Raw genomic sequence first — 26,750 nt, forward strand, 5'->3', positions numbered from 1 at the left:
ATAGTACCGTATTTAGAACTGAAAGGAACATTAGAGGTAATGTAGCCCAACCTCCTCATTTTAGAGAAAAGAAACCTTAGACTCAGAAAGGCTAAACTACTTGCTCATGGGTACATAGTGTTAGGCAGGATTAGAATCCAGATCATTTTGGCTCCAAGTTCAAGGTTTTTGAGCAGGGGAGTCACGTGGTGGTACATGTTCCTTAAGAAGATTATTTTGGCAACTTTGGAGAAAGGGTTAGATAGAGAAAAGCTTGGAAGCAAGATCAATTAGGAAGCTATCATAATGGTCCAAGTTAGTGGTGATGAGCAACTACAACGAGGTTTTAACAGGAGGTGGAGAGAAGGAAATGCATGCTAAAGATGTGGAGTTAGAATCAATAGGACTGAGCAAATGATTGGATGTGAGGAGAGGGAAGAACCAAAGATGACTCAGGTTTTCAAGTGTAAAGGAATGGGAGGATTGTGGTGTTCTTGAAAGAAACAGGGATGTTCAGAGAGGGGGAAAGGTAAGAATGGTTTTGATTTTGGATGTGCTGAGTTTGACATACTAATAAAACCACAGTTAAGCGCCCCTAGACTAGCTGGTTTATTTCTAAGTTGTTTCCCAAGTTCGAGCTCCATGACCCTATGAATATATACACACATGGCCAGTGAATCCCCCACAGAGGCTATGGAAAATGCTTCTCAAGCTAATCAATAACCATCATTAGAGGACATCAGCTTAGACTTCATAGAAAAGGAATGAGACCCTCCCCAATTCTGAAATCACCTCAGAATCAGGCCCCATCTCTCTTCCTCTGCTCCAGTCTCAGAGGTCAACACCTTTACTTTTACCTCTGACCCCATGCCCTAATGGCTCCTCCACAAGCAGCCTCTTTTATTACTTTAATTTTTACCTTCTTTCTGAATTGGTGTTTATCCTTTTCTGTTGCATTGAAACATGCCCAGATTTCTTTCATCATTAAAAAGCTTTCACTTGACCTAACATCCTTAAAGCTATCAGGCCAGAAGCCTTCTACATTTTATAGTCAGACTCCTAGTGCTGTCCGTGCTTGTTGCCTCCACTTTGACTCCCATCCCCATTTCTCAAACCTTGATAAGGCTTTCCCCTCCACTACTCAAAACTGCTCTTTCCAAGATCACCAATGATGTCTTTATTACCAAATTCACTATCTAGAACTCCCCTACTGTCACTTTTTTAGAGTTTGTTCCTTCCCTAGGTTTGCACAGTACTTCTGTCTTGGAGTTTGTTTTTTTTCCTTTGCCACTGGATGATTCTTCCTAATCTTCTTTATAGGATGATCATTTTTTCTTCTCTGTCCCCATCCCCCTTTGCATAAATGTATGTTGGGCTCTGTCCTAGGTCCCCTTTCTCTCCTCTTTCCTCTTTGCTGTCTTGGTGATCTTACCAGCCTATAGATTCATCTCTATGATATATTCATCTCTATCATCTCTATGAAGAGAACTCCCACATCTATATATGTAGGACCCCCCATTCTGCAGAGGTCTAATCTGACATCACCAACTGGCTGTTGGACATTTTCACATTGGATCCCACAGGCATTTTATATTCAACATATCTAAAAGAGGACTCATTGTCTTCCCCTCCCTCACATATACCTTTTCCTACCTCAGCCAAGGAATATCACAATCCTTCTAGTCACCCCTATGTTCACAACCTAGGAGTTTTCCTCAGCAATTCACTCTAACCCCCCACTTCTCCAACCATATCTAATCAATCACCAAGCATTGACTATTTTCTCCATGACATTCTTGTGTCCATACACTTCTCTCCACTCACATGGTCACTGCCTTAGTGCTTGATTTTAACACCAATAGCCTGGACTGTTCTCGCATCCTTCACATTGCTGTCAAATTGATATTCATAAAGCACAGGGACCACGTCACATGCTCATGGCACGTACTTCCCAATCTGATGCCACGCTGATTATAAAATGATCCTGCCTCCCAAATGTGCCAGTGTGTTCTTCATGTTATCCATGTGGCTATTGTCTCCCACCATCCCTGTGCATTTGTTTTATAAGGATCCTGCCCCCCAGAATGTGAGGGACTAAAATTTCACATTATTATTTGTAGCTGTAGCACCTAAGCCCATATCAGCCACTTAGTAACTTCTGCTTGGCTGAGTGAAAGCAGTGTCTTCTAATATCTCTACACGTAATTCTTTTTTTTTTTTTTTGCTTTTATTTTTTTTTTTGGAAGGCAATTGGCGTTAAGTGACTCACCTAGGGTCATACGGCTAGTAAGTGTTAAGTGTCTGAGGCTGGATTTGAACTCAGGTCCTCCTGACTCCAAGGCCAGTGCTCTATTCACCGTGCCACCTAGCCACTCTTCTACACATAATTCTAACCCTTTAAGGTTGGCAAAGCACTTTTCTCACAAATATGCCATGAGGTAGTTACTCCAAGTATTTGTTATCCTCATTTCACAAATGAGAAAACTCAGAAACTTGCCTGTGGTCACACAGCTAGTAAGGAGTGGGATTCAAGCCTAGCTCTCCTGACTCGTTAAGTTTAGCTTTTTTTTTTTTTTACTTTAACATACTACTTCTTATCATCTATTTAATTTAAGCATGTTGTTGCTACTGTAGGCAACAAATATGAATTTATACATTATATGACTGATGCATTTAAGATTATCTTAAGAAATTTTGACTTTTCTTTTAATTTCTAAAAGCACAATAAGCTAAATTATTGTAATTTCATTTTTTTCTTATGTTTTGGTCCATTATCTGTGATTTCACTGTTGAAGGGCACAAGCCCCTCTCTCCTACCACTCTCATCGAAAAAATGCAGACAGGCATCTGAATTCTAACAAATTGTAGTCAGAGAATTGCCTTGAAAACAGCATTAAGTGAGTTGCCCAGTCAGCAAGTATATTCAAAGCAAGACTTGAATTCCTATCTCCCTGCCTGAAGCTGGTTCTCTTTTCATTTGTCGGCAAGCTTAATAAATGCATTGAGCCAAATGGTCAATGAATAAGCATTTACTAAGCAGTCACTATATGCCAAGTACAGGGCTAGGCCTTGGAGACACAAAGGTGAAAATGGAAGAGTTCCTGTCCTTAAAAGGCCTGCCTTTCCTTGGGAAGGACAAGGTAAGACACATAAGTAGAGACAAAACCAAAGGGAATTTGGAGGGAGACTGCAGTAGCAGACGAGAAAAATCCAGAAAGGTTTCTGGAGCTTAACTTTGAACGAAAGCAGAATTTGAAGAGATGGAGATGGGGGTGGAGTCCATTCAGGACCCAGGACGGCCACAACAAAGGCAGAGGCTGTGAAGGAATGGCAAGATGCCAAGTTTGGCCAGTTGACAGATTTGTGAAGGAGAGAAATATATCAAGAAAAGTAGTTGGAGCAGACTGAGAAAGGCTATAAATGCCAAGTAGGGGAGTTTATACTTCATTCTGGAGCCTGAACAGGCTTTAGGGACATCATTTAGGCAGGTTTGCAGAGGTAGACTGGAGTGGAGGAGAGAATTGAGGGAGGGAGACCAATAAGGAGGCTACTGAAATAGTTCAGTAATAGAAGCCTGGACTAGTGTGGTGGCTGAGAGAGTAGAGATCAGGGAATGAGTGAGAGAGCGAGTGTGGAGGTAGCACTGACAAAACCTGGCAGCCAGATGGCTCTGTGGGGCTCAGGGAAGCGAGGAGTAGGGCATGACTGATCCTTTTTTTTTTTTTTAAAGCACTTGGGGTTAAGTAACTTGCCCAAAGTTACATGGCCAGATTTTTTGTGTGGGTGTTAAGTATCGGAGGCTGGAACGATCTGGGTCCTCCTGACTCAGGGCGGGTGGCGCTCTTACTTACTGCGCCACCTAGTTGCCCCAGCATGACTGATTTTTACAACCTATGTGACTAGAAGGATAGTGGTGTCCTCAAAAGAAACCAGGAAATTTGGTGGAGGGGGTGATTTGGGGAAAAGAAGATGAGATCTGTTTTGGGCATGATGAGTTTTAGGCATCAACAGGACATCCAATTCTAGTCAGCAGTTGAAAGAATGCTAACATTTATGTTTTAGGGCCCATTTAATTACACCAAATGAAATGCAAGACAACTCAAACACATTCAATTCACACTTTTATTTTAATTAAATTCATGAGGCAAAATTAAAAACTATTATAAATACTGTAATATGTTTTATTTTACCTAAATTTTATAGCACACCTCTAAAGAAATATATAACAAGAAAATGCAGGACTATCTAAATTAAAGCATTTATCCCTCTTAAATAGATTTGTAATTCTGAAGGACTATAAAAATATCAGGAAAGCCATGTTACATGTTTTTTAAAAAAATATCACTAGCAAAGCTACCCTTTACCAACTTGACAAATCTGCTGATGGAAAAAGAAAGCTCTGATACATTATACAGTTAACTTTGAAAAAAAAATGGTTATGTAGATGATAGCAAGAACACAGTTTATTAAAACAAGAGTTTAAATTCATAATTAAACAATTTAAAATGACCTCTAAATGTACATCTTGTCTGGAAAAGAAGTTACCTGATGACATGTCATTAGCATGTCAACTGCTTACATCCCCCAAATATAGAATACACTGAGTAGGTGGGAATGTTAAAATGAAAATCTACTATCAATATACATAATTGAATGGTCTTTGTATGATTAGTACTTCTAGGAAAACAAAAGCCCTTTTTACGTCAGCCATTACTAGGAAATAGGAAAAAAGAGACATTCATGTAAATAAAGAAAAATGCCGTATTTTATTTTACACTTAGCCATTCAAGTTACTTATTTTTTAAGACAATGGTTTGAGATGGGAACTTCCAATTACAATTTAACTTAATTTCTTTTGAATAGGAATCTCTAAATAGGTATTACACTGGAGCCTTACTATAACGTAGTTTTCAGAATCAATGTTATGAGACTTTGGTCCTCCTGGGAACTAAGAATTCTTGGATGAGGTTCAAAACAGACCCATTTTACATATGATACCACAACACTACTTGTCATGTTATAATAAGGCTTCGATGTATTTTGAAAAATCCAATTTCCACCTTGACAGACTCTTTTACTTTTAGAAAGAGGTAGTAAATTATTTATACTCAGTGTCACTGAACATATCTCTCATAGAAACAAATTGTTCATGTATGATACTGATAGCTATTTTTTTTAAACCCAGTTTTCTTTTTATAGTGTTATGATTCTTAGTGTTGGAGCTTTGTCACTCTAACAAGTCCCAAATATATATATATATATATATATATATATAAAATTAAAGGTAATCACCATGTTCTAATATTTTTAGAAAAAAGGATTATGGAAACAAATCACAGACAATTAGAAAGGCTTTAAAAATTCAATAAGCTACACGGGATTTGTTATTCAGCAACAAAAGGACCAACAGCTCATTTAAAAAATAACACACATGATCCTCCCCCTTCACAGAATGAATCTATATTCTTTAGAAAGCTCGAAACAAAAGAAGGCAGAAGCATCACCAATGTAACTAAGAACAAAAAACAAAAACCCAAACCCAACAATTTCAATTTTTACACACTCAAAGTTAAAAAAATTTAATATAACATTTAAACTGTATTTTTTGAGAATAATTCATTTTACAGGATTAAACAATTATTGTAAACTTTTTTTTAAAAGACATGTTAGATGGAAAAATGTTTCACATTTCTAAAAACTGCTTAGCTTTTGAGAACACACAATATTAAAAGTTAATATAAAAATGCTATAAGGCTTTAAGCAAGTTCAAAGTCTAGATAATAACATCTCTAGGAATAAAATTAGGTGGCTGATTTCAATAGGACAATTCTTATCAAATAAGTTATCTACTGGCATAAAAAGTTCTTGAGATGGAAATAATGTATATGATATTTTAAATGTTGGTATATTTATATCTAGGTCTTTTTTAGCTAAGTTGAGAAAGCTGAAACAATGGGTTCTGCAGTTTCCTCTGGCTTCATGATATATATTCAAATATACTGAATGCAATCCAAAGAATATTTGGTTAATTCAAATTTTTAGGTCATATTCAAATTCAACTGCTATGGCCTACTGCCTATGGAAAAAAATTTAGCTCATGTATAAAATGTAATTAGATGGTTTTTAGGGTCCCTTCGACTACTAAAATACTATTATTTTATTCCTTGTTTTTGAATAGTTGAACTATACCTTAAAAAATTACTACATGCAACTTTGGCTCTGAATTAAGGGTATTTTAAAAATCCCATCTGTAACTTTTAGTCACCTCTTTCAGGTAGTAATTTACATTTATGGTGGTGATCATTAGTAGGGATTGGCACATAATGTGATACTCAGATGATTGGGCAGCCAAATCAAATGGGCAGCAGACTATTCAGGATGATTCAAGAGCTGTAAAGATTACCAGGAGTGATTGTTGTTTTCCAAAAGATCGCAGTCATTTGTGATTTAAAATGTTACCAGTTTCTTTTCAGTTACCCTGGTTTGTTCTCGTAGGAAATACAAGTGAGACAAATATGGCACAAGAATAAGGCTAAATCACTATAGCCTAACTATGAGGGTCATAGTGCCAGGGAAAAAGCTACATTTTTATCCATGTAGTGAAAAGAAAAAAAGATACCTATAGTATAGCAGAATCCAGCTACTCTATTTATTTTGAGATGTAATTTCAATCAATGATAGGAAGAATATTCTCCAGTGTTTTAGTTTTAACAACTGTACTTTAACATCCTTGTGGCCTTAAGAATTAAAGAATTTTTCTTGGTAAATAAAAAATACAGATAGATAGGCATACTTCTATCTATCTATCTCTACCTATCTCTATATATAATCTTACCCTGATGCCTATGGTCAAAATATATCTAGCAACAATTTTCTTGATTTATATTAGTCATAAAAATAAAGACTATATTGTAGGTATTTTCTTATAGACAATTTCTATTAGAAAACAATAGTTTAATGAAAACAATACAATGTTTCATATATGACTGAATTGGTCTAGAGACAAGGAAGGAAGCATACAGTATTTGAAAACATACTGAGTCAAAATATGACTAGACTCTTTGCCTCACTGACACAATTTAAAGTTTATAGCTTTTGGCTTTTATATCTTATGGATTTTTGACTTGAAAAAAATTACTTTTCTGCAGTGTAAAGTCAGTAGGCCACCCTCCAGTAAAAGATTAAGAATCCCTTCTTTTGGCCTGTATGATGTAGCCTTTTGATTTGATAATTCCTCTGCTTTTAACAATGACGGAATACCGAAGTACCCACAAAGGCACCCATTCATTTGCTCGGATGTCAGGGAGACTCTCCTGAAGAGCTTCTTGGAAACTCGCTTCAGAAAGCAGCTCTAGGGAGAGAAATTATCACACGTGACCAGTCAATAGTTAGATAAGCCCTTCCACCACATACATACATTAAGTGGCAAAGATTTAAAATCTAAACTAAAAGTGGGTAGAATTTAATGTCTATGATATTTATCAAAAACTCACATAGAAATTCTTATGAAATACATATTCTGGGCTGAAAGATCAAGACCCAAGTGACTGTCAGAGATACCAATTTAAATCTAAAGCACCTACTTGAGAGAGGAACATGATATTAACCAATTAATCGTATAGTAAACACCTAATTTGTGCCAAGCCCCATTAACTCTTAGCTATATTAAGAATATAAAAGGGAGGAGGGAAGGGAGAGAAACTGCAACTCAAAGTACTAAAAAGAAATGTTAAAAATTTGTATTTACATGCAACCAGAAAATAAAATATACAGGCAATGGGGTATAGAAATCCATCGTGCCCTAGAAGAAAGTAAGGAGTAAGGGAGTAAAGGGTGGGACAGACGAGAGGGAAGACTGGGGGAAGGGGTAATCAGTATGCTTGCCATCTTGGGGTGGGGGGTAAGGGAGAGATGGGGAGAAAATTTGGAACTCAAAATCTTGTGGAAATAAATGTTGAAAACTAAAAATAAATTTTAAGAAAATGTAAAAGGTTCAGGTACCTTACACTGATGTAGGGCTTTCTATTTTCATACTCATCACCTCATCATCACCACATTTAATTCTCATGATAACCCTGAGGTTAGCTGTCATTTACATTCTTCATGTTTTTGTGAAAGAAGCTAAATGCAGTCTAACATCTTGCCCTCAAAGTTCATGCCACCAGAGTAGAGGAGCCAAGATGCAAACCTGGTTTCTTCTCCACAGTGCAGCACTAATGCTACTACAACATAACAGCAATTCCTCTGTCTTTCCTACACAATCACTGACAAATCATTGTAAAAGAGTTATCCTAAAGAGACTGGAAACTGATACTATCTGTCCACATTCACCCCAGACCCTCAGGTATAAGTTAGGTATTTCTATAGTCTGACCTGGATTTTCCATGTGAATGTGGCAGGGGGTATGATGGGTAGATAAGCCTGAGCCCGGATGCCAGGAGCTTGACTGCAAACGTCCTCTCTGGCCCAAGGGACCTCTGGCAGATTCACTTACTCTTGGTCTTGTTTTCCCATTTAAGAAACAGGGATAATTCCACCCATCTCGGAGGGAGGTTGTGAGGATCATCAATCACAGATTTAGCTCTGGACGTGATCTTAGAGATCTAGTTCAAGCTCTTATTTTACAGATGAAGAAACTGAGACCCAGAGAGAGCTAGCCCAAGGTTAGGCATCTAGCAGATGGCAGAGCTGGTTGTGAGCCCAGGTCCTCTGACTCCAAGGCCAGCAAGCCTCCTACCAGTTTATGCTGACTATCTGGACATTATAAACCCTAAAGTGCTGTATAAATGTTCAGTGCTATTGCTACTGCTAATCATATAGGAACAACAGCCACATGGTTAATTTAAAAATTACCTATTTTGACTCAGGTATACTTGTATTTTCTTTTAAAGTAGACAGACCTTCCTAAATTGGGAACTTGTATTGTCCTTGAGCACATGACCAATCAATGACAAAATCAGTAAAAAATTTGCTGTGGGTAATCAAGATTATTCCACAAAAATAAAGACTCTTCTTTCTAGACCAAAATAGTCTTTGTGGCCTGTTAACTTTTTCCTTCATATAGTTTACAACAGTAGAGTTAGCCCTCATCGAAATGATTCTTAGGATTCTAAAAGCCATTTTGTTTAGGAAGTTTATGAACTAACTTTCCAGGGTCTCTCTCCCAAGAAAGCAGTAATTCATTGCTTCAAGTCATGATGTCATCAGTGTGGAAATAAAACAAAATTTACATTATCTCAAAGAGCTATACTATTTATTAACCTAGCTATTTCATTAACTCTGGAGAAATGCCTAAAATAACTGCCTTTGATATTCCTTTTTAGAGAAAAATTTCTCCACTATGGGTCAAAACTTATGGATTTTTTTTTTTAGCAATGTACCCTACCCAGAGAACCAATCTAGACAAAGTTCTCTAGCCTAAAGGTTTAGAACCAAAACCATGAAGACAGCACAGTGTCTGAATGTCAACAACAGAACACATTTATTCACTCAGACATACTAATATTTATATTCAAGGTGTAATGCTAGCATACTGAGGGAGATACAAAGATAAATAAGGCATCACATAAAGCAATCAACAATTTCTCCATATTTTTGTTTGCATACCTATGTGCATATAAAGTACCTCTCCTTACATACATATGTACATATACACACATACATGCCCACTCAAAAGAATGACAGATTCTTGCAGGTATTTATTTCACAATAATAATGGAGTGGCAATTTAATCTAAATGTCACAGAGAAAAATGTCATATGGAAGCAATGTATCAGCAAAAGCAGTGTTTGTTCCTATTTGTATTCTATTGAAAGGTCAACTTATTAAGTCTGTTAAAACCTCTATAAAAGTAACTCTCTGACAAACTCCCTTTACTTCTTCTAGAATCAAGTCTCCAATTTACAGAAGTAAGTAATATTTCCAGTCTAGCTATCCTATCCGTGATTTTATCAGTGTGGGTGTATGTTCCATAAGTGCAGAGGGCAGCCTCCTCTTCTCTATCATTCAGGCCCTTATTTTTCCAGAACTCTTCATCTCTCTAATGTGACAGACCCACCTTCTCCTTTCTTGTACAGAGGATATCATGTTCTTTTATATCATTTTTCCATGTTTCCTTTATGATAACATGCTTTACAGACTATTTATGCCTATACCATGCCCTTTTTGTACTTCTAATTATCATTAAGATCTTAGATCCTCAGAGTTTTAAACATTTCTACAAGGTTTTTCCTGATAATGAATGAAATGGAAAAAAAAACCCATTTATTAATAAATTGCATAGCATGTGCCATCTAGGGTGCTCTGCACTTGGGGGTACAAACACTGTCCCTGCCTCACATACATATACATGTCCTACACAGAGAAGAAACATGTTGTTATACAACTATGACAATATTCTAGGCTTCAGCTTGATGTAACATATTTGAAAGCTATGCTATACTCTCTCATTCTAACTGCCAACAAAGCTCATTTGGACTGTGTTGCTAACATTTTATAAGAAAGTGAATTATTTCCTCTTATACTAAGAATGCCTTGATTCAAATGACATTTCAGATCAATAACTACAAGAATCTGATAAATGTGAGTTGACAGGATGTGCAGTTACACATTACTCAAAATAGTAGGTCCTAAGTATTAAGTTTTCAATGACCCAAATTATGATTAAATTGCAAGTACTTTTTCCAGATACCTATCTTCTTTAATTAGGTGGCACCTTGGTTCTCTAAAAATAATGGTGCATTAGGTTAGACAAGCATAGTGTTATCTGTGATATCTTAGGAGGGAAAAATTCAACTCTTCCAATTATGACTTAGGCTTTGCTTATGACAACACACCAGACTTTCAGACTATACTCTGCTCTATTTCTTTCTGCTTATCCAGAAAGAAATGCAAGACTTTCTGAGAACAAGATTCAAAGGTATTCTTATTTTGAATCCACTCAGATGAATTATTTCAGACTTCTGAGTTGCATATCTATGGTGGCACAAGGCTTTTTTGTGTGGGTAAGAGATATTTTTGGTCTATCTTTATAAATGGAAATATCAGGCTCACCTTTGGGATCATTGTGCGTTAACAGCTGGATGTCAAACTCCTTAGCAAATGCTGTTAAATCAGGTGGCATCACACAGCAGGAGGCAAGATTAACTTGGTTACTATTTGGTTTCACCTACAAGTGAAAAGAATTTTCATTTAACTATGATTTTTTTAGATCAATCTTAAATATACAAGTTCCCCCCCTTCCCCCCACCCCTTCAAATAAAAGGCTTCCCTAGCATAGTTCCAACCAGCTTTATTCATCAGTTCCTAGTTCAAGGACACATGTGTGGGTCACTGGGCCATATAAGAAAAGTATACAAATTACAAAGAAATCAAAACTAAACTGACAGACACATTGAGTTTTTAAGTTCTTCTAACGTGTAAATTAAAATGGTGTAAGATTTTATAAGCAAAGATCAGTACTGTCACAGACTTCTACTGTGAAATTCAGAGGTTGTCACCTTTTCACTGTAGAAGAACATCACAGTAGCAAAAAAAAAGGAAGGGGAACAATGATTAGGTTTTTAAGAAATTACTTAAGGTTTCACAAGTGTTTATACAAGTGATGCTGCAGAAAAAGAAAAGGAATGACACTAATGTACTTCTCTAGTTGCTATAGTGACAATGAACGATTTCTACCACATTAGGAATTATTTAGTCACTTAAGTTTTCAAATGTTGAAATTGTGAATATATTCACTAGCCTCTGTTAATGATAACTGAGTTAGGGCAAATGGCTAAGATAGGAGAAAAATGCAAATTATCCATTACTAAAAATGCCTGCTGCAAGAACCATTTAGCAGAATGCCACATTTGCTTTAAAATAAACCACATTCTAGTCTTAAAGACTAGCAGAAAAGCAAGGGGTAACATTTTAAGGAAGGAAGAGAATCAAATGCACAGAATCACGAAAAGTTACAGTTGGAAGGCCCTGAAAGATCATCCTGTCTAGCCTCTTTCTTTTACACTGGGGAAAGTGAGGCCTGAGAAATGAAGTTGCTTTCCCAAAGCCACACAGGCAGTAAGCAACTGAGTCAAGATTTGCACTCAGGCCCTCTTTCTCTAAATCCAGCATTGTGCACCACGCTCACTGTTTTGGTAGTGGGCACTTCCTGCACCTAGGGCTCTTTGAGACACAATAAGATTAAAATGCTTGAAAGGAGGAAGGATGGAGGTGAGTAAGGGAGTGAAAACAGATGTGGGAAATGAAAACAAAACCTCTGAACTTCTCTCTCCTACTTAACATTTGTAGCATGAGGATCCCTCCCATAAGCAATTCTATTAAGTAAGAATTTCAGTAAATAATGCCATCAACAAAATTTGTTATTAGAAATACTCTTCTCCCACTCTAGCAGATCAGTCTAATGCAACCTATACATGGAGACAATATTTTGACCACATGAATAGCAAAGAACCATTATCTTCTCATCTCTCTATCAATTATTTCAATGTACATTTTAAAAATATTTTAACTTATTCAGCTGAGGTTAATAATAAAAATATTAATCCCCAATGTTAATCAGGGATATAAAGTTACTTTATTAAGTCTCCCTTTTATGCCTTAAAACTCTTGCACTCAGAAAGTTCTGTGCTGTGGGTAAAGGCAAAGAACTTAAGAACCACCAGTTCCCTTCTTTGAGACATTTACAGTCTTCCTAAAAGTCTCTGTCCTTTACCTGTGCCCACTGGTACAGCTGCTCCAACTGGGCTTTGTCCAGATCAGAGGTCCCTATGGCCACAACCTTTTTGTTCTGAACCAAATTCTCCAGTTCTTCCCAGTAAGGCTGTAGATGCTCCAAGGCAAGATTAACTCCGTCCTCAACAGGGGGTGAAGCAATGATCACAGAATCCAGCTGGGCAATTCCCAGAGCAGAGCAGGCTGACAGGAGAGCAGACAGAGTAAAACATGCAGACAATTCTGGATCACACATTTGAAAGATGCATTTCCAGTCCCCTCAAGGCAGCTCCCAGGATCCTGTCCACACACCAGGCCAGTTTTTGATCCAACTGGTTATCTCTCCCCACTCCCCCCTCTCATAATTCATCTTGTGTCTTGTTTAATCTAGCAGACAGGTGGCTATTCCTTCCTCCCTGTACTTCCAGAGCACACACTCTTACATGAGGCGTCTAACCATGGACACTGAGGCCCCTTTCTTCTGTGTCTGAGACCCCGAGGCTCCTGCTTGGGAAGCCTCCATTTCTTCACTGCTTTTGCTGTAAAGGTAGAAAGAAAAATATTCTACCTACCCAATGCTATGTCAAGTATATGCCTCTCAAGTTTCCTGGCTAATATTCTGAGATTCTTCCTAATCTAAAGTTAAGATTCTGGTAAAGGAATTTGCATTCTTGACCTACATTTATAGAAATAGGTAACTGACTGTTCCATAAGGCATAAGAATTTATCGGTTTCAGCATGTTTTTAAATATGACTGCTCATTCTGAATATGGAAATCTAGAAACTGTTTATTTCAGTTGTCAACATAAATACTACCAAAGTGACTACAGAGCTGTAAGGACAGATTGCAGAAAACATTAGACAAGGTAAACTATACATTTTGTGCCATTTCTCAAGTAGCAATAAAACACTGCTAAAACATGATAACCTTGGTTCTACCACATGCAGCAATGTACTTAGCTGCAAGACAAACTAAGCATATTTTTAGTATACCAAAATAATAATCTACTATTAACCTTATCTCTTAGACTGAATCATGCTTCCTGTGTCTGAAATTTATCTGTCTTTAAAAGAGAAAATGATTTCTCTCAAGATCAGGCCACTTTCTTTGATGTTAACTAGTGGCAATTTATAAGATTATATTAATACAGAGTCCAATGTTAAGGAAAAAGCAGCTCAGTTCTTACTTACCCATTTCAACTGCACTTCTCATTGATGAAGAGTTTGATCCTACAATGAACAGTTTTGCTGGGCAACAAATAAAAACAAAACAGGTTGGTAAGTATTCACTTTTCAATGCTAAATACAAAAAAGAATATACATTTAAAAAATTAATATGCACTCAAGAACTTTTCTAAGTAATTCAGAAGAAATTTTCTTCTGTTCTTAATTTAATTCACTGAATTTAGTTTCCTAATTATGAAGTTTATATCTGTAACAATTCCTTAATGATATGCCATATTAGCAGAAATCTACTCATAAAAAAAAGTGTATATCACATTTACATTAGTTGGAACACAGCAGATTAAGTAAATAATTCAGATCAAGAAAGTTGAGTTTACTTGACAAGAGTAAGATCAACAGTTTCTATTAGTATGAATCCTTCCCATCAAATGAAACCCCATGAAAATCTTTCCCCTCCTTCTATGGGGAGGACAGACGAAGGGGCCCCTGGCTGTCTGCCAAACTTACTGTCCCCTTAGGTAAGACTATGAGCCCTTCCTGACCTGAAGTCAACTCTCAGCGCCTTTTGCCAAGCCAGGGCAAAGAACCTGTTCACCCTTTAGGAAGGTCATACAACTGGACTTTCTTTTGTATTGTCCAGTTGAGGCTTTATTTACATGCAACTTTACTGACCACAAAATACTGATGTGCCATGAAGATAAATACTTTCTGGCATCAAAAATAGATGCATAAAAACGTTTTCATGAAGTGTCCCTTGTTGCATCTTTTTGTATGCAGTGATGCTGACTATCTTGCCCGTCCTATGATTCCAGCTCTTACCTTTAATGACCCCTTCTCAGGGGTGGACACACAAACCCTCAGCACTGATGTTGGACTGGTACCCCTCAAATAAGGACAAAGAACACCCTCATGCCTGTGTAAACTTGATCATTTTGCACTCAGTATTTTATTTTATATTTCAATTACTTAGTAAAGCTATTTGACATTAACTTTCAGTTTTGTTAAAAATAAGTCTGCTTATATGTTAGCCATGGAGGGGGCCTGGTCAGGTTTACTTGAGACTTAAAATTAACTTAGTAGTAACAGAGAGAAAAATAAGAAACCCTTTGGTGGCAATGGTTTTTATTTTATGTAAAATGGCTGTTTTCAACCTATAAGATCCATTTCTTCCAATAACTCGATAAAAGCACCAAGAGTATGTTCCACTTTAAGTAAACCTGATATGCAAAAATCTAAATTTATTCAAGGGATCCATAGAGAAAAGAGAAAAAGTGAGAAGGAAAGAAAGGCAAGGGCTATTCACATTACTATTAGATTTTATCTGTTCTCTCTAAGACCAGTTAGATCAAAGGTCTCCATCCTTCAGCTAAGTATTCTCAAATCTCTTCCTCTCTACTAGTTCCTTCCTATTTACCTTTAACCAGGTATAGGCTTTTCTAAATCTGAAAAAGCATTCACTTAAGCCAAGTGCCCCTTCAAGTTACCATCCTAAAAGAGGGTTATATCTACTGGCACTGGGCACCAATACTCTCAAAAGCTATTCTACAGTATTCTCATATTGTTATTTAATTTTTTCATGTATTTATCTCATTTTCCCTAACTAGACTGTAAACTCCATGTAGGCAGGGATTATGTGCATTCTCAATGTGCCTAACAGCACTATATACAAATTAGATATTTGATTTAAAAATTAAACGAGTGAGGATTCACTACAAGGTTACTTTAAATGAATGACTAACCCTTCCACATTTGAAGTACTCATTTTATCATAATTCAATTTATACAGCTTTCCAAGAACACATTACTACATTGCAGCCCTCTTCTTGGGCCATGAAGGCCCTTCTATGGGGCATCTGGAAGAGTTAAGAGGAAATGCATACATGATCAGCATCCAAGGGTCAAGCTCAAGGGCTGATGATCAGAGGGCATCCACTAACATAGGCCTGCCCAGAGACTGGGTCCTGGAATTCTCTCATTTTATTAAACTGGAAGCTTACCTTCTTGGTTGAGCACTTACAAGGATAGCAAAGCTGGCTCTGACCTACCGGTCAGGCCTGGTCACCTGCCCTCCCTGCAAACACTATACTTGTTCCAGTGAACAAGAATGTTTAATCTCATCTCATTCTCTCTGACATCTGGGTATCTGCATGTGCCCTTCACTTTCCTCCTCCAAGGCCCAGCTCAGGGGCTACCAAGTTCTTGAGCCTCTGGCTCACATCTCTCACAATGCTGGGTCTGACCTCTCTCCTATGCTCATATGCTCACTTGGATCATGTTGGGTTATGCTGCTGACTCAACCACTTGGCTAGATTGTAAGCTCCCTGAGGGAAGGAGCAGTCACTTTCCATCTCTGTATCACTAAGGTCTAGCACACTGCATACAGGAGGTGCTCAATAAGTGTTTGTTGAGGATGGTCATTATAATACGGTCCCTGATATTACAAGTAAAACGATGCTGTACTCAGGCTGTCTCAGGGGAGGATCATTTTTCACCAAAGCTCCTGTTCCCACAGCAGAAACAGGAGTCCCAACAGTCCTGATGTTCTCTTGCCACTGTTGCTGTAGCTTCCTAGGAGCAAGAATGGACTTTCACAGCCGGTGCTTCCATTTTGATGTGAAAAGCAGAAAAATGAAAAGAGAATAATCAAGAGGAAGCCCCTTCTCTCCCCTTTCCACGTGGCTGCCAGAGTGGTCTCCTTTGTCCCTCCATAGCTCAGAAAGCTTCACTGGCTCCCTACTGCCTGGAGAATAAAATCCAAAGACCTCTGTATTAAACTGCCCAATTGTGAAGGGCTTTTGGACTCTCCTTTAAGGCTGATGCTGAGATTTCACTGGTATGTAGCACTCCCAAGGGAGGAAACTCCCTCTACCAATGCAAGTTACACCTTTTGCATCTTCGACAACTGAAAAGTTAAAACACTTGGCCCAGAGTCCCAGAGCTAGGATGGGTCAGGGGTGAATTCAAACCTAGGATTTTCTGGCTTTAAGGATGCTCTGTTCACTATGCCATTCTGTCCCTCTAAGGGCAGAGTAACAACAGTTCTGTTTGTTTAAAACGTATATGTATATGTATGTGTATGTGTTTACGTATACATATATGTATTTGTATGTATGTGTATGTGTGTGTATATGTATTTGTGTGTATGTGTATGTGTACATGCAGTAGCTGAAATCCAGATAAGTTTTCTTCTCTAAGTGTTCACTTCATCAGTGGGTACTGACGGCAGAAGAAACATTGCCATACAAGTCAGGGTCTTCTGGCTGGTCCCACCCTACTGCCACCTGCCCTCCATGAAGCTGCCCTAGTGACTGTCCCTAAGCCCAGGTCTGACCAGGTTCCTCTCCTCCTCAATCACCTCTAGGGGCTCCCTGTTGCCACCAGGATGAGCTATCAGCTCTGCTATGTGGCTTTTAAAGCCCTTCACAGTGTGCTCAAACCCATCTCTGCAGCTTCATCCTAAGCATGTTTCTTGTTCAGTCCTCTGTGGTTCATCCAGATGGGCCTCTTCCTGGTTTCTCACACACCATCCTCTATCTCCTGTGTCCATGCTTTGTCTGGATCATCTTTCATGCTCAGGACATGCTCCTTCTTCACCAGCCCCTGACAGAATCCTCCAAGACAAACTTCAAGCACCCAGCACCCCCCTCTGGCTCCCAGACCCACCCTGCATTTATTCCACACATATACATTCACATATGTACACAGCTACAAATCTCCTCCAACACAATGTAAGTTCCTTGACACCAGGGGCTGTTTCATTTTTTAGCTTTGTATTCCTAGCTTCTGTTCCTGGCATACCAGTAGGCATTCAATAAATGGTTACTGATTGATTTTAATTCATGAATTAAAGGATAGTTCATCTATTTGAATTTTAAAGGCATGGGTAAAAGGCAAAGCTAGAAGAGTAGACTCCTACCAAATCAATCAAAAAGCATTCATGAAGTACTTATTACTAGTGAGTTTAAATTTGACCTTAGTTAAGTCACTTAACCTCTCTGTGCCTCAGTTTCCTCAAATGAGGTTATATTCAACAGCCTCCAAGGTGTCCTCCAGCTCCAAATCTATGTTAGGTGCTTCTGCCAGTGCATAACACTCCCCTCCCCACCAAATCCTAAATGGACTGAGATCCTCATTACCAGATAGTCTCCCAACAAGGGCAGGATGGGTAGAAATGTCTCCTCTAAAAAAGGAACAATGAAGTTTCTATTTAACTCTTCCATTTCTTCTGTTCTAACTCCTTCTTACATAATGACCCAAAGTCAAGCACAAGGAGAAGGTTAAATAGCACCATAAAAAGCACAGAACTGAGATTTACCCCCATGACTGCAGAGCACCCCATACATATGATACCTGACTGATGTACAACTGATTTTTTTTGAGCTTTGATTCAATCCAAGTCTTAAATGAATTTCATTCTTCCATTTCTACCTGGCATCGCATTTGAATTACCCCCATGTGTGGACTGAGTCACATTCTACTAAGGAAGCAATATGGGCTAATCCCATTTCTGACAAAGATCTGGATTCATTGTATAGGTAACAATAGGATGGGTTTTAAAGACTGGACTTTACCAGAAACTTTCATTTCTTCTCTTTCATCAGGATTTATCTTTTCTACTGCATGAGCTACGGTACATTCCAAGACATCTGGCAACTCCTATAATAAAGAGATAAGATTTAAGAGTACATAAGATAATTACTAATGACTATGCTTTTCCTCCTTAATTTTGTTGCTGCTGAGTTATGTCCAACTATTCGTGACCCCTTTGGGGGTTTTCTTGGCAGATACTGGAGTGGTTTGCCGTTTCCTTCTCCAACTCATTTTATAAGAGGAGGAAACCGAGGCAAACAGGGTTAAGTGACTTGCCCAGGGTCACACAGCTAGTAAGTGTTTGAGGCCAGTTTTGAAGTCAGGTCTTCCTAACTGCACACCTAGCACTCTATCCACTGTGCCTCCTAGCTGCCCTTTCTTCCTTAAAGCCAATTGCTTTAGAATCAAGACGACCTTAAACAAACATTATATTAGTACAAAATGAAAACAAATGGAAAATTTTGACTAAAGTATCATACTTACCTAAAAAAAAAAATCCATATGCAAAGCAATAGCATTTCAAAAATTCTATATTTTTCAAAATATGCATATTAGGTTAAAACTATTTGGACAGAAATATGTATTCTTTGTGAAAACTCTATAAAATAGAGAAGTTTACTATTATTATTATTGCCATTTATTATAGGAATGTAAATTTTAAGATCTTCCCTGTCCCTAGGTTAAGTGCACCTGGAGCCTGTGGTGGGAGGCTTGTTTTTCAGGAACGCCCACACCTTGGTGCTTTGTGATTGGGCAGTGGGTCAAGAGGGTTGTTACATTCTCTGAGCCAGGAGAAGGCTATATAATCCCTGATGTGAGACTTTGTTTTGGGGCTTACTTTGAGAAGTGTTGTGTGATTTGACCAGACGAGACCCTGGGCAGCCATTGAGAGACCCCAGCTTTGAAAAACCCAAATGTTGTTCCCTCTCTGGTAACTGACTAGGTATAGATGTAATGGTTGGATAGTTGGAGGCCTGTCTGCTTGATCTGTTTGTCTTCTCATAATTTCTGCTTGTAACCTCTGTATACTCTGAATTTCAGGATGCTGACTTTTTCCCCTGAACTAGGTAAATGATATGTTCGATTGATTAAAGCAAGATTGTTAACCCATTTTGAATTGCTTTCCTTTAGAAAAGCAGATCTGAGAACGTGTGTTGGCAGCCACCCTGGGTATGCTGGGGTGCTTGCTGCTACACCATTTACACAGTATAATCCATAAAATAAAAGAGCTCGACTCTTAAGTTCTATTGTGCCCCCAACATTCCTAGACAAAATTTCTGACTAAATCTTTGTTATAAAAAGAAGCAATTCCATTGTAATTAAAAATGTTATGAGATGATAGCAATAAACTGTTGATAAACATGGATTTAACATACTCAAATTTATACCTGTAATATTTCTTCTTTGAAGGTTTCTTGCATGGATGGAGAGGTTTTGCAAATGATCACAGAATCACTAAATTTCAAAGTTGGGAAATATCTATCTCTAAGGTCATTTAGTTCAGCCTGTTATCTAGTAAAGTAGAAACTGCCCTACCCCTGAGTGCTGCACAAAACACTCACTAAGGCAAGGTTGGAAGGAAAATGGAGCCCCCCACTTTCCAGGGCCTCCCACTTCCCTTTTACATCAAATCTAAATTAGCCTCTGCAATTTCTAACCTTCCCTCTTAGTTCTGCTCTCTGAAGCCAAGAAAACCAAGTCTAATTCCTCTCTTACCCCAATAATAGTCTTCCAAATACCCAAAAACAGACACCAAGTCTTCTCCATTGTAGGCACCAAATCTTTTCCCTTCCAGGCCAAGTATCCCCAGTTCCTTCAACTGATCCCTACAAATTACATGATCCTGAAGCTTTTCACCAACCTGTTTGTTCTCCCTCAGATGCACTCCAGCTCATCCATACTCCTCCCAAAATGAGGTGTCCAGAACTGAACCTGACTAAGGCCCATCCAAGACCCTACCTCTCCTGGTATGGCCTAAGATTTGGTTCCATCTTACAGATCAAACAGAAAACTGAATGTGGTCTCAGAATTGGAGTAAAAAAAAAAAAAAGGTTTAATGATTAATAGTGTTTAATTAATGGCATAACTAGGGGTAATCCATAGAATATATGTAATTACTGATGAGTCCTTCTGGCTTATGGCCCATTCATACACCTATTATAATTTATATTCCAAGCACTTTTGGTAGTGGTCAGTAAACTAGTAGAATATTTAAAATGACCATATACAGGATATTCCAAAAGTCTTACTGCAGTTTCTATATACACATATTTACATTATATAAAAGCATTAAAAACTGACAATGTCTTCTCCTCTCTCTCTGACTCTGTGGCTCTCTCTTGTCATTTTAAACACTACCATCAGAAGCCAGTCCATGGACCACTAGCTGTTCAGAGACCTCAATTTTTGAGACATGAAGCATCATGTTATGGTGGATAGAGAGGCAACCCCAGGGCTAAGAACACCTAGATTTAAGATATGCCTTGGACCCATCCTCCTTGTGTGACTCAGGCCTCCAGAAAATGCTCTAAGACTATCAGCTGCAGAGAAGATGCTCACCTGCACTGATAGGGACAGTTTCCTCTCTTAATAATTCTCTATGCCAATTAAATAACCAAGCTATATTCTCCCTCCCATATGTATAAACACCCACATATGTGCATGCATATGTGTATATGCAAATACATATACACACATACCTTTTATATTAAATAAAACTCCCATCACATCATTAGTTTTATTAGGAACAATTCTATTTTGCCACAAGTTCTAGTGAAATGTTTCTGATCAGTTGGTGTTTTGCCCCATGGTAGTCCAGTAAAACAAGCTGCCGTTACAAATTTTCAATTGAAATTTCTGTGTTAATTCACTGTGACTTCCTTATAAAAAATGACAAGTTCTTCTGGCAAGAGATATAATGAACTTTATGCTTAGTTCACTATTGATATAAATAACTCCAGTACTAATATTTAATTATTTCCATATATTTAAATTTTAAAGAAAGTCATTATTTCACTTACACGAACTAGATCAGGGCTGATTTGGGAACTCCATTCATTCAGGGTTTTTTGAATACAATCTCGCAGCTGTAAAATAATACATTGAACATTAAAATTATTATTCCACATTTAAATATAGAGAAAAATAATCTATTAGACAGTCTCATATTGTGAAGAGAACAGGCCTCACAAGTTCTGGCTTTGAGACCTGACTGCCACATCCTGGCTGTGTGAGCTCAGTACCCCAGACAATTACTGAAGTCTGAACAACAGTTTCTTGTCCACACTGATAAAGGGAGTCACTGGTCGGGGCAGAAAAAGAATAAGCTTAATAATAAAAAGGATTAATAAAAAGCAATCACAAATTCAGACTTTATGTTATCCAAAGAGACTTTCCCTTCAATTGGGTCAAAGTTGTGGCCATTTTATTTTTTAAAATTAAACAACAGTAGTTAAAAATGTCTAAATTTTTAAATGTTCATTAATACATAAAAGTATTCAAGTAGATTATATTTTAAAAGGCAACCCTCTACCTAATGATGAACATTCTCACACCTTAAAGTCATATATTTTTAGAATGAGAAGGGGGAGGGAACGTGGTTAAATTATGCCTTTCTGATTTGGCAAATTGCTGAAATATCTAACATGCAGGAATCAACTTGAATAATAGTAATAATGGTAATGGGTATGAGTTATTCACTGAGGACTGAGAAAGCAGCTCAATGAATAACTGAACAACCACAACAAAAACCACAAACTCCTGTGCAATGATGCCTAAAACAGATAGAACAAGCATTAAAAATAATGGATTACAAACTCTCTAAGGGCAGAGACTATACCCTCTTCATCTTTGTAATTTGCCCAATGACAAATCTGGAATATAGAAGGCTCCCAACAAGTGTCATGAGCACTAGCCTCAAGTCCCTGGATTACAAAGCATCCTCTCTGCTAGCAACAGGATGCATGGACGAGGGGCTTCCTTTCTCATCAGCTGAACTGAGATGGCATGTGATCAAAATCTTGGTTAATATTACACTACTTCCTAATGTTTTACAAAAAGATGATCATTTATCATATTTTTAAAAGTGAGCATAATTCATTGGCTTATCAACCAGTACTTTTTGGAGGGAGGTATATACATGCTCAGCCATGGACACTCCTCAGGGACTGTGATATACCGTAGGGTAAAGTGTGTATGTGTGTGAGCAAGCACAAATCTTTCTTCTGCCACTCCTTTTGTGAGGCCTTGTGCCTCTATTTTCTCATCTATAGAGACTGGACTAAATGATGTCTAAGGTCCCTCTTCCAATTCTAAATCCATGATCCTATTAAAAATTCACAAGACGCATGTATGACTTTCTGGAGAGAACTGATATGCCCAGAACTGTATGAAGACATAGGGTTACAAAGAGTGGCAACAAATAGTTCCTGTCCTCAAGGAGCTCCCAGACTAATGACAGATTAGACTGAAGAGCTCAGTCTCCAACTATCCCAGGTTGCCTTGCAGGAGTTACCATCCTTTGTGTACAAAAGACTTCCCTGCCAGGTTTTTTCAGGTTATGTGTCCATTATCTAAGGACCTGCCAGGCTATACTCAGGGAGGCTCAGCATGGAAAAAGTTCGCCACCAGGTGAAGTTTGTTTTTGCCAAAACAACACATAAACATAAAAATCATGTCTGTAAAGTATGGGAAATGAATCAGGGATCTTTTTAAGTATTACTAACAACATGCTTCAAACTGGCCAGATTCCATTTCAACAAAAAATCTGGGGTAAAAAAAGGATTTCAAAGTCCCACACATCATGGTCCACTTATTTCACATAATATTAGACAAAATTTAACTCTAGTAAAGCAAAAGAAAACAAGAATCCCCCGGAGTTAATGGCAATGGGACTTACAGAATAACTTTTTTCATCCAAATATCTTATAACATTTTTCAAATGCAGGACAGTGTGGAAAGAATGAATATATTTACTGAATCTAGAGGAGCATATTCATTTAAGAAAAAAAATAGCAGCTATTGAGATAAACATATAATGGTTAAGATAGAACTTGGACACAAAAGAAGGTACAAGTTCTGATCACTTATGGCTAGTAAAGCTACATCTCAAAGATCTTGTCTGTAAAAGTGCACTGATTACTAGCACTAAGCTTAGCTTGGCTCAGGCCCAGCACAAATGGGAAATAGAGCAGTTTCAGAATCAATCATTTCTGGCAGATGCCCCTTAGCAATACCTTCCCAGGCATACCTCATAGGATCACAAGAAATAGTACATTACAAAATTTCTTTTTTTTCTATTTAACAGAGCAATAAAAGGCTTACATGTAAATTTTACACCCTCTAGTATTCTTCAATGTATTCATAGCAAATTTTTAAATGTGTACTAAACTTCTCAGTATGTACCTAAGCTGGCAGATAGGTGGCGCAGTGGATAGGCCTTAAGTCAGGAGGGCTTCTCTTTCTGAGTTCAAATTTGACTTCAGATACTTCAGCTACTTCCTAGCTGTGTGACCCTGGGCAAGTCACTTAACCCTGTTTGCCTTAGTTCTTCATCTGTAAAATGACATGGAGGAGATAGCAAACCGATCCAGTATCTTTGCCAAGAAAACCTCAGATGGGATTATGAAAAGTCATACACACCTGGAATGACTCAGTAATTATGGGCTCAAGCTCCTCCCTTTGGAAATACATGTTAATTTTTATAGTCTGCCTAGGCAAAATATAATTAGGGAGGTAAATTTGCTACAAGAAGAGAATATACTATATTCTAAAGAGAAGAGCCAGGTTTTCCATCTCCTGCTGGGCTCAGGTAACCAAGGGCCTGGCTGAAGGTCTTACATTTTCCCTAAAGCAATGACTTCCATCTGGGCCACCACAAGGCAAGTCCACCTTCTGCTTCCGGTCCAATCTTCCACTAACCAACACTTTGACCCCAGGCCTTCCATCTCCTGCTGTCACTGACTCTTGGGGAAAGAAGAAAGCTGATATGGAAAAAGGAAAGAGACTTCTTTCTCTTTTGGAACAGTTTCAGCTTTCATCTCCTACTAAGCCCTTTCCTACATAATCTCCACCCTTTGGAAAGAAGAAGAGGAGTGAAGCGGACCATCTGACCTTGGACTTTCCATCTCATATGGCAATGGCCTCCAGGTGGATCTCCAATCCTTTTTGGAAAGAGGGATGATACCCTCCACCTAGTGATGAACATTCTCACACCTGGTCATACCCTTCATATCCCAGTGATTCTCAACCTCTGCAGGTCTTCGGCCAAACCTCATTCTCCAACCCAATTCCTCAACCTTCTCTCACCTCAAAGTTTCAACCAAAAACCTCTCAGCCCTTTAACTATTCCCTCTAGAATGCCTGTTCCATAGGCAACAAATTTCCCTTTACTAAATCTTATTACTGAAGCCTGGCTTTTCCGTGAAGACATAGCCCCCCTGGGTCACCCTTTCCAGTTCTGGCTTCACCTTCACTCATTTTCCTTAGCTGAATGATTGAGATAGGAGTTGGAAGATTTCTTTCTCCTTCCTCACTGTCATTTCCAGGTTCCCCCTACCTCTACCACTCGGTAACTTCTTCTCCTTTGAGTTTTCCACTATTCATATCTACCACTGGTAGCTGTTGTCTACAGACCCCCACGTCACTCTCTCCTTCCTTCCTCAATGAGTTTTTAGAGAAGCTCACTTCAAACCTCTAAAGACAAAAGCATACAACCCTTTTGTCCTGCATTAAACCTAGGCTATTATCAAGTGTCTTACTCCCCCCAATACTAAACTCTATAGTAAAAGGTTCCAATCCCGACGTACTTGCAGCACTCTCGTTCTCCTGTAGGTCTCTCTCTGGCTCTGGGACTGAATGGTGCTCCAGTGTGGAGCTCGGTGTTCTGGGTCCCGGGCAGCATCACCTTTGTATGTCTGGCCCTCATGAGGGGAGTGGGGCAGGGCCTCTATCCCTGACGCTTACCAGCTCTGTGATGCTTCCAGAGCCTCGGCTGGTTTCCTCACCAGCAACATGGTAGTAACACTACTTGCAGAACGAGAAGGTACCAGCCTCTAGGTGACCCGGGCAAGTCTAAGCCTAACAGATGCATGTGGCACGTGGGAACGCCCTGCGACTACGAGATAAGCAGCCCGGTGCCCGACCTTTGGGGTGTCAGTGCGGGAGGCTTTTCATGCCCACTCCCGGTGGCCCAGCTGAAGATGCAGCACTCACGGTCCCGGGAGGCCAGGCGGTCGGGCGGGGCAAGCCTCGGAAGCACGGACTTCACTCCGCCAGCCTTAGGGAGGGTTATAAATGCCCAGTACACTGCATGGTGCGGGGCACACGGCAGGAGCTCAAACCCGAACTCCCAGATTCCCAGGGTGGTTGTGGGGGGAAGGGTGTCACCGCTAAAGATTGCAGTTCTTTCGAATCTCCTGCGCCTTCTACACACGCGCACACATGCATGCACACGCACATACACACGCGCGTGCACACGCACAAGCTCGTGGACTGCACCCTCCAGAAGGAGGGAGGGCAGCCCTGGCGCCCTGCAGCGGCCGCGCTCCTCCCGGACCAGCCCGTCGGGCTGCTCGCACCCCCGCCCCCTCCCCAGGGGCCCGGAAAGAAGGGCAAGGGGCTGCGGCCGTGCCGGGAGGCCTGGGCGCCCCGCTCCCCCTCCCCCCGCCCAGGGCCCGGCGGCGGCACGGCACTCACCTCCTCGCGGTGGCTGGACGGGCACTTCTTCCGCAGGCGGCCCCAGTTGAGCAGGTTGCCGGTCTGCAGGTGCAGGGTGCTGGCCCGGCGCAGCAGGAGCCCGGCGGCGCGGCTGTCCGTGCCCATGGCGGCGGCTTCGGGGCGGCCGGAGCCCGGGGCGGGCGGAGCTCTGGACCGCCTGGAGGGAGGGTCTGCGAGCGTGACCGAGAGGAGCCGCGGGAGAGGACGGGAGCGAGGGGAGGGTGCGCAGGGAGGCCCGGCCGGGAGGCGGGAGCGGCCGCCGCAGCCGCAGAGGCTCCACCGTCACCGGGGCCGCCGCGGGACTCTGGGCCCGGCCCGCGGAAGCTGCTGTTTCCTGGAAGGCAATGACTAAGCAAAAACGGCGGCGGGAGAAAATGCTTTGTAACCGTTACCCGTCACCCGCGGGAGGGGGGCCGGGCCGGGCTTGGGCCGGGAGAGGGCGGAGCCGGCCCGGGGGCGGAACCGAGCCGGCCTTGGGGCGGAGTCTGGACGGGGCCGGGCCGGGGGCGGAGCCGGAGCGGGAGAGGGCGGGGAAGGGCACCTCCGGCCCGGGATGGGCCTAGCAGGCT

At 39.9% G+C, this 26,750-nt stretch overlaps 1 protein-coding gene across 1 annotated transcript; it reads right to left on the minus strand.

Annotated features, from left to right (window-relative positions):
• Positions 1–4,083: 4,083 nt before the first annotated feature.
• GCLM (glutamate-cysteine ligase modifier subunit) lies at positions 4,084–26,507 on the minus strand. The gene is made up of 7 exons (XM_069070541.1): positions 26,161–26,507; positions 21,486–21,551; positions 18,447–18,531; positions 13,882–13,938; positions 12,692–12,894; positions 11,032–11,146; positions 4,084–7,330 (listed from the first exon to the last, which is right to left on the minus strand). Exons 1-7 carry the CDS (start codon positions 26,284–26,286, stop codon positions 7,161–7,163), a joined length of 822 nt encoding a protein of 273 aa, XP_068926642.1. The 5' UTR covers positions 26,287–26,507; the 3' UTR covers positions 4,084–7,160.
• Between the last annotated feature and the right edge of the window lie 243 nt (positions 26,508–26,750).

Source organism: Petaurus breviceps, unplaced genomic scaffold, assembly GCF_028583685.1.
Source record: "Petaurus breviceps papuanus isolate PSGF00001 unplaced genomic scaffold, PetGlider_PUasm1.0 90808, whole genome shotgun sequence".
Taxonomy (NCBI): domain Eukaryota; kingdom Metazoa; phylum Chordata; class Mammalia; order Diprotodontia; family Petauridae; genus Petaurus; species Petaurus breviceps.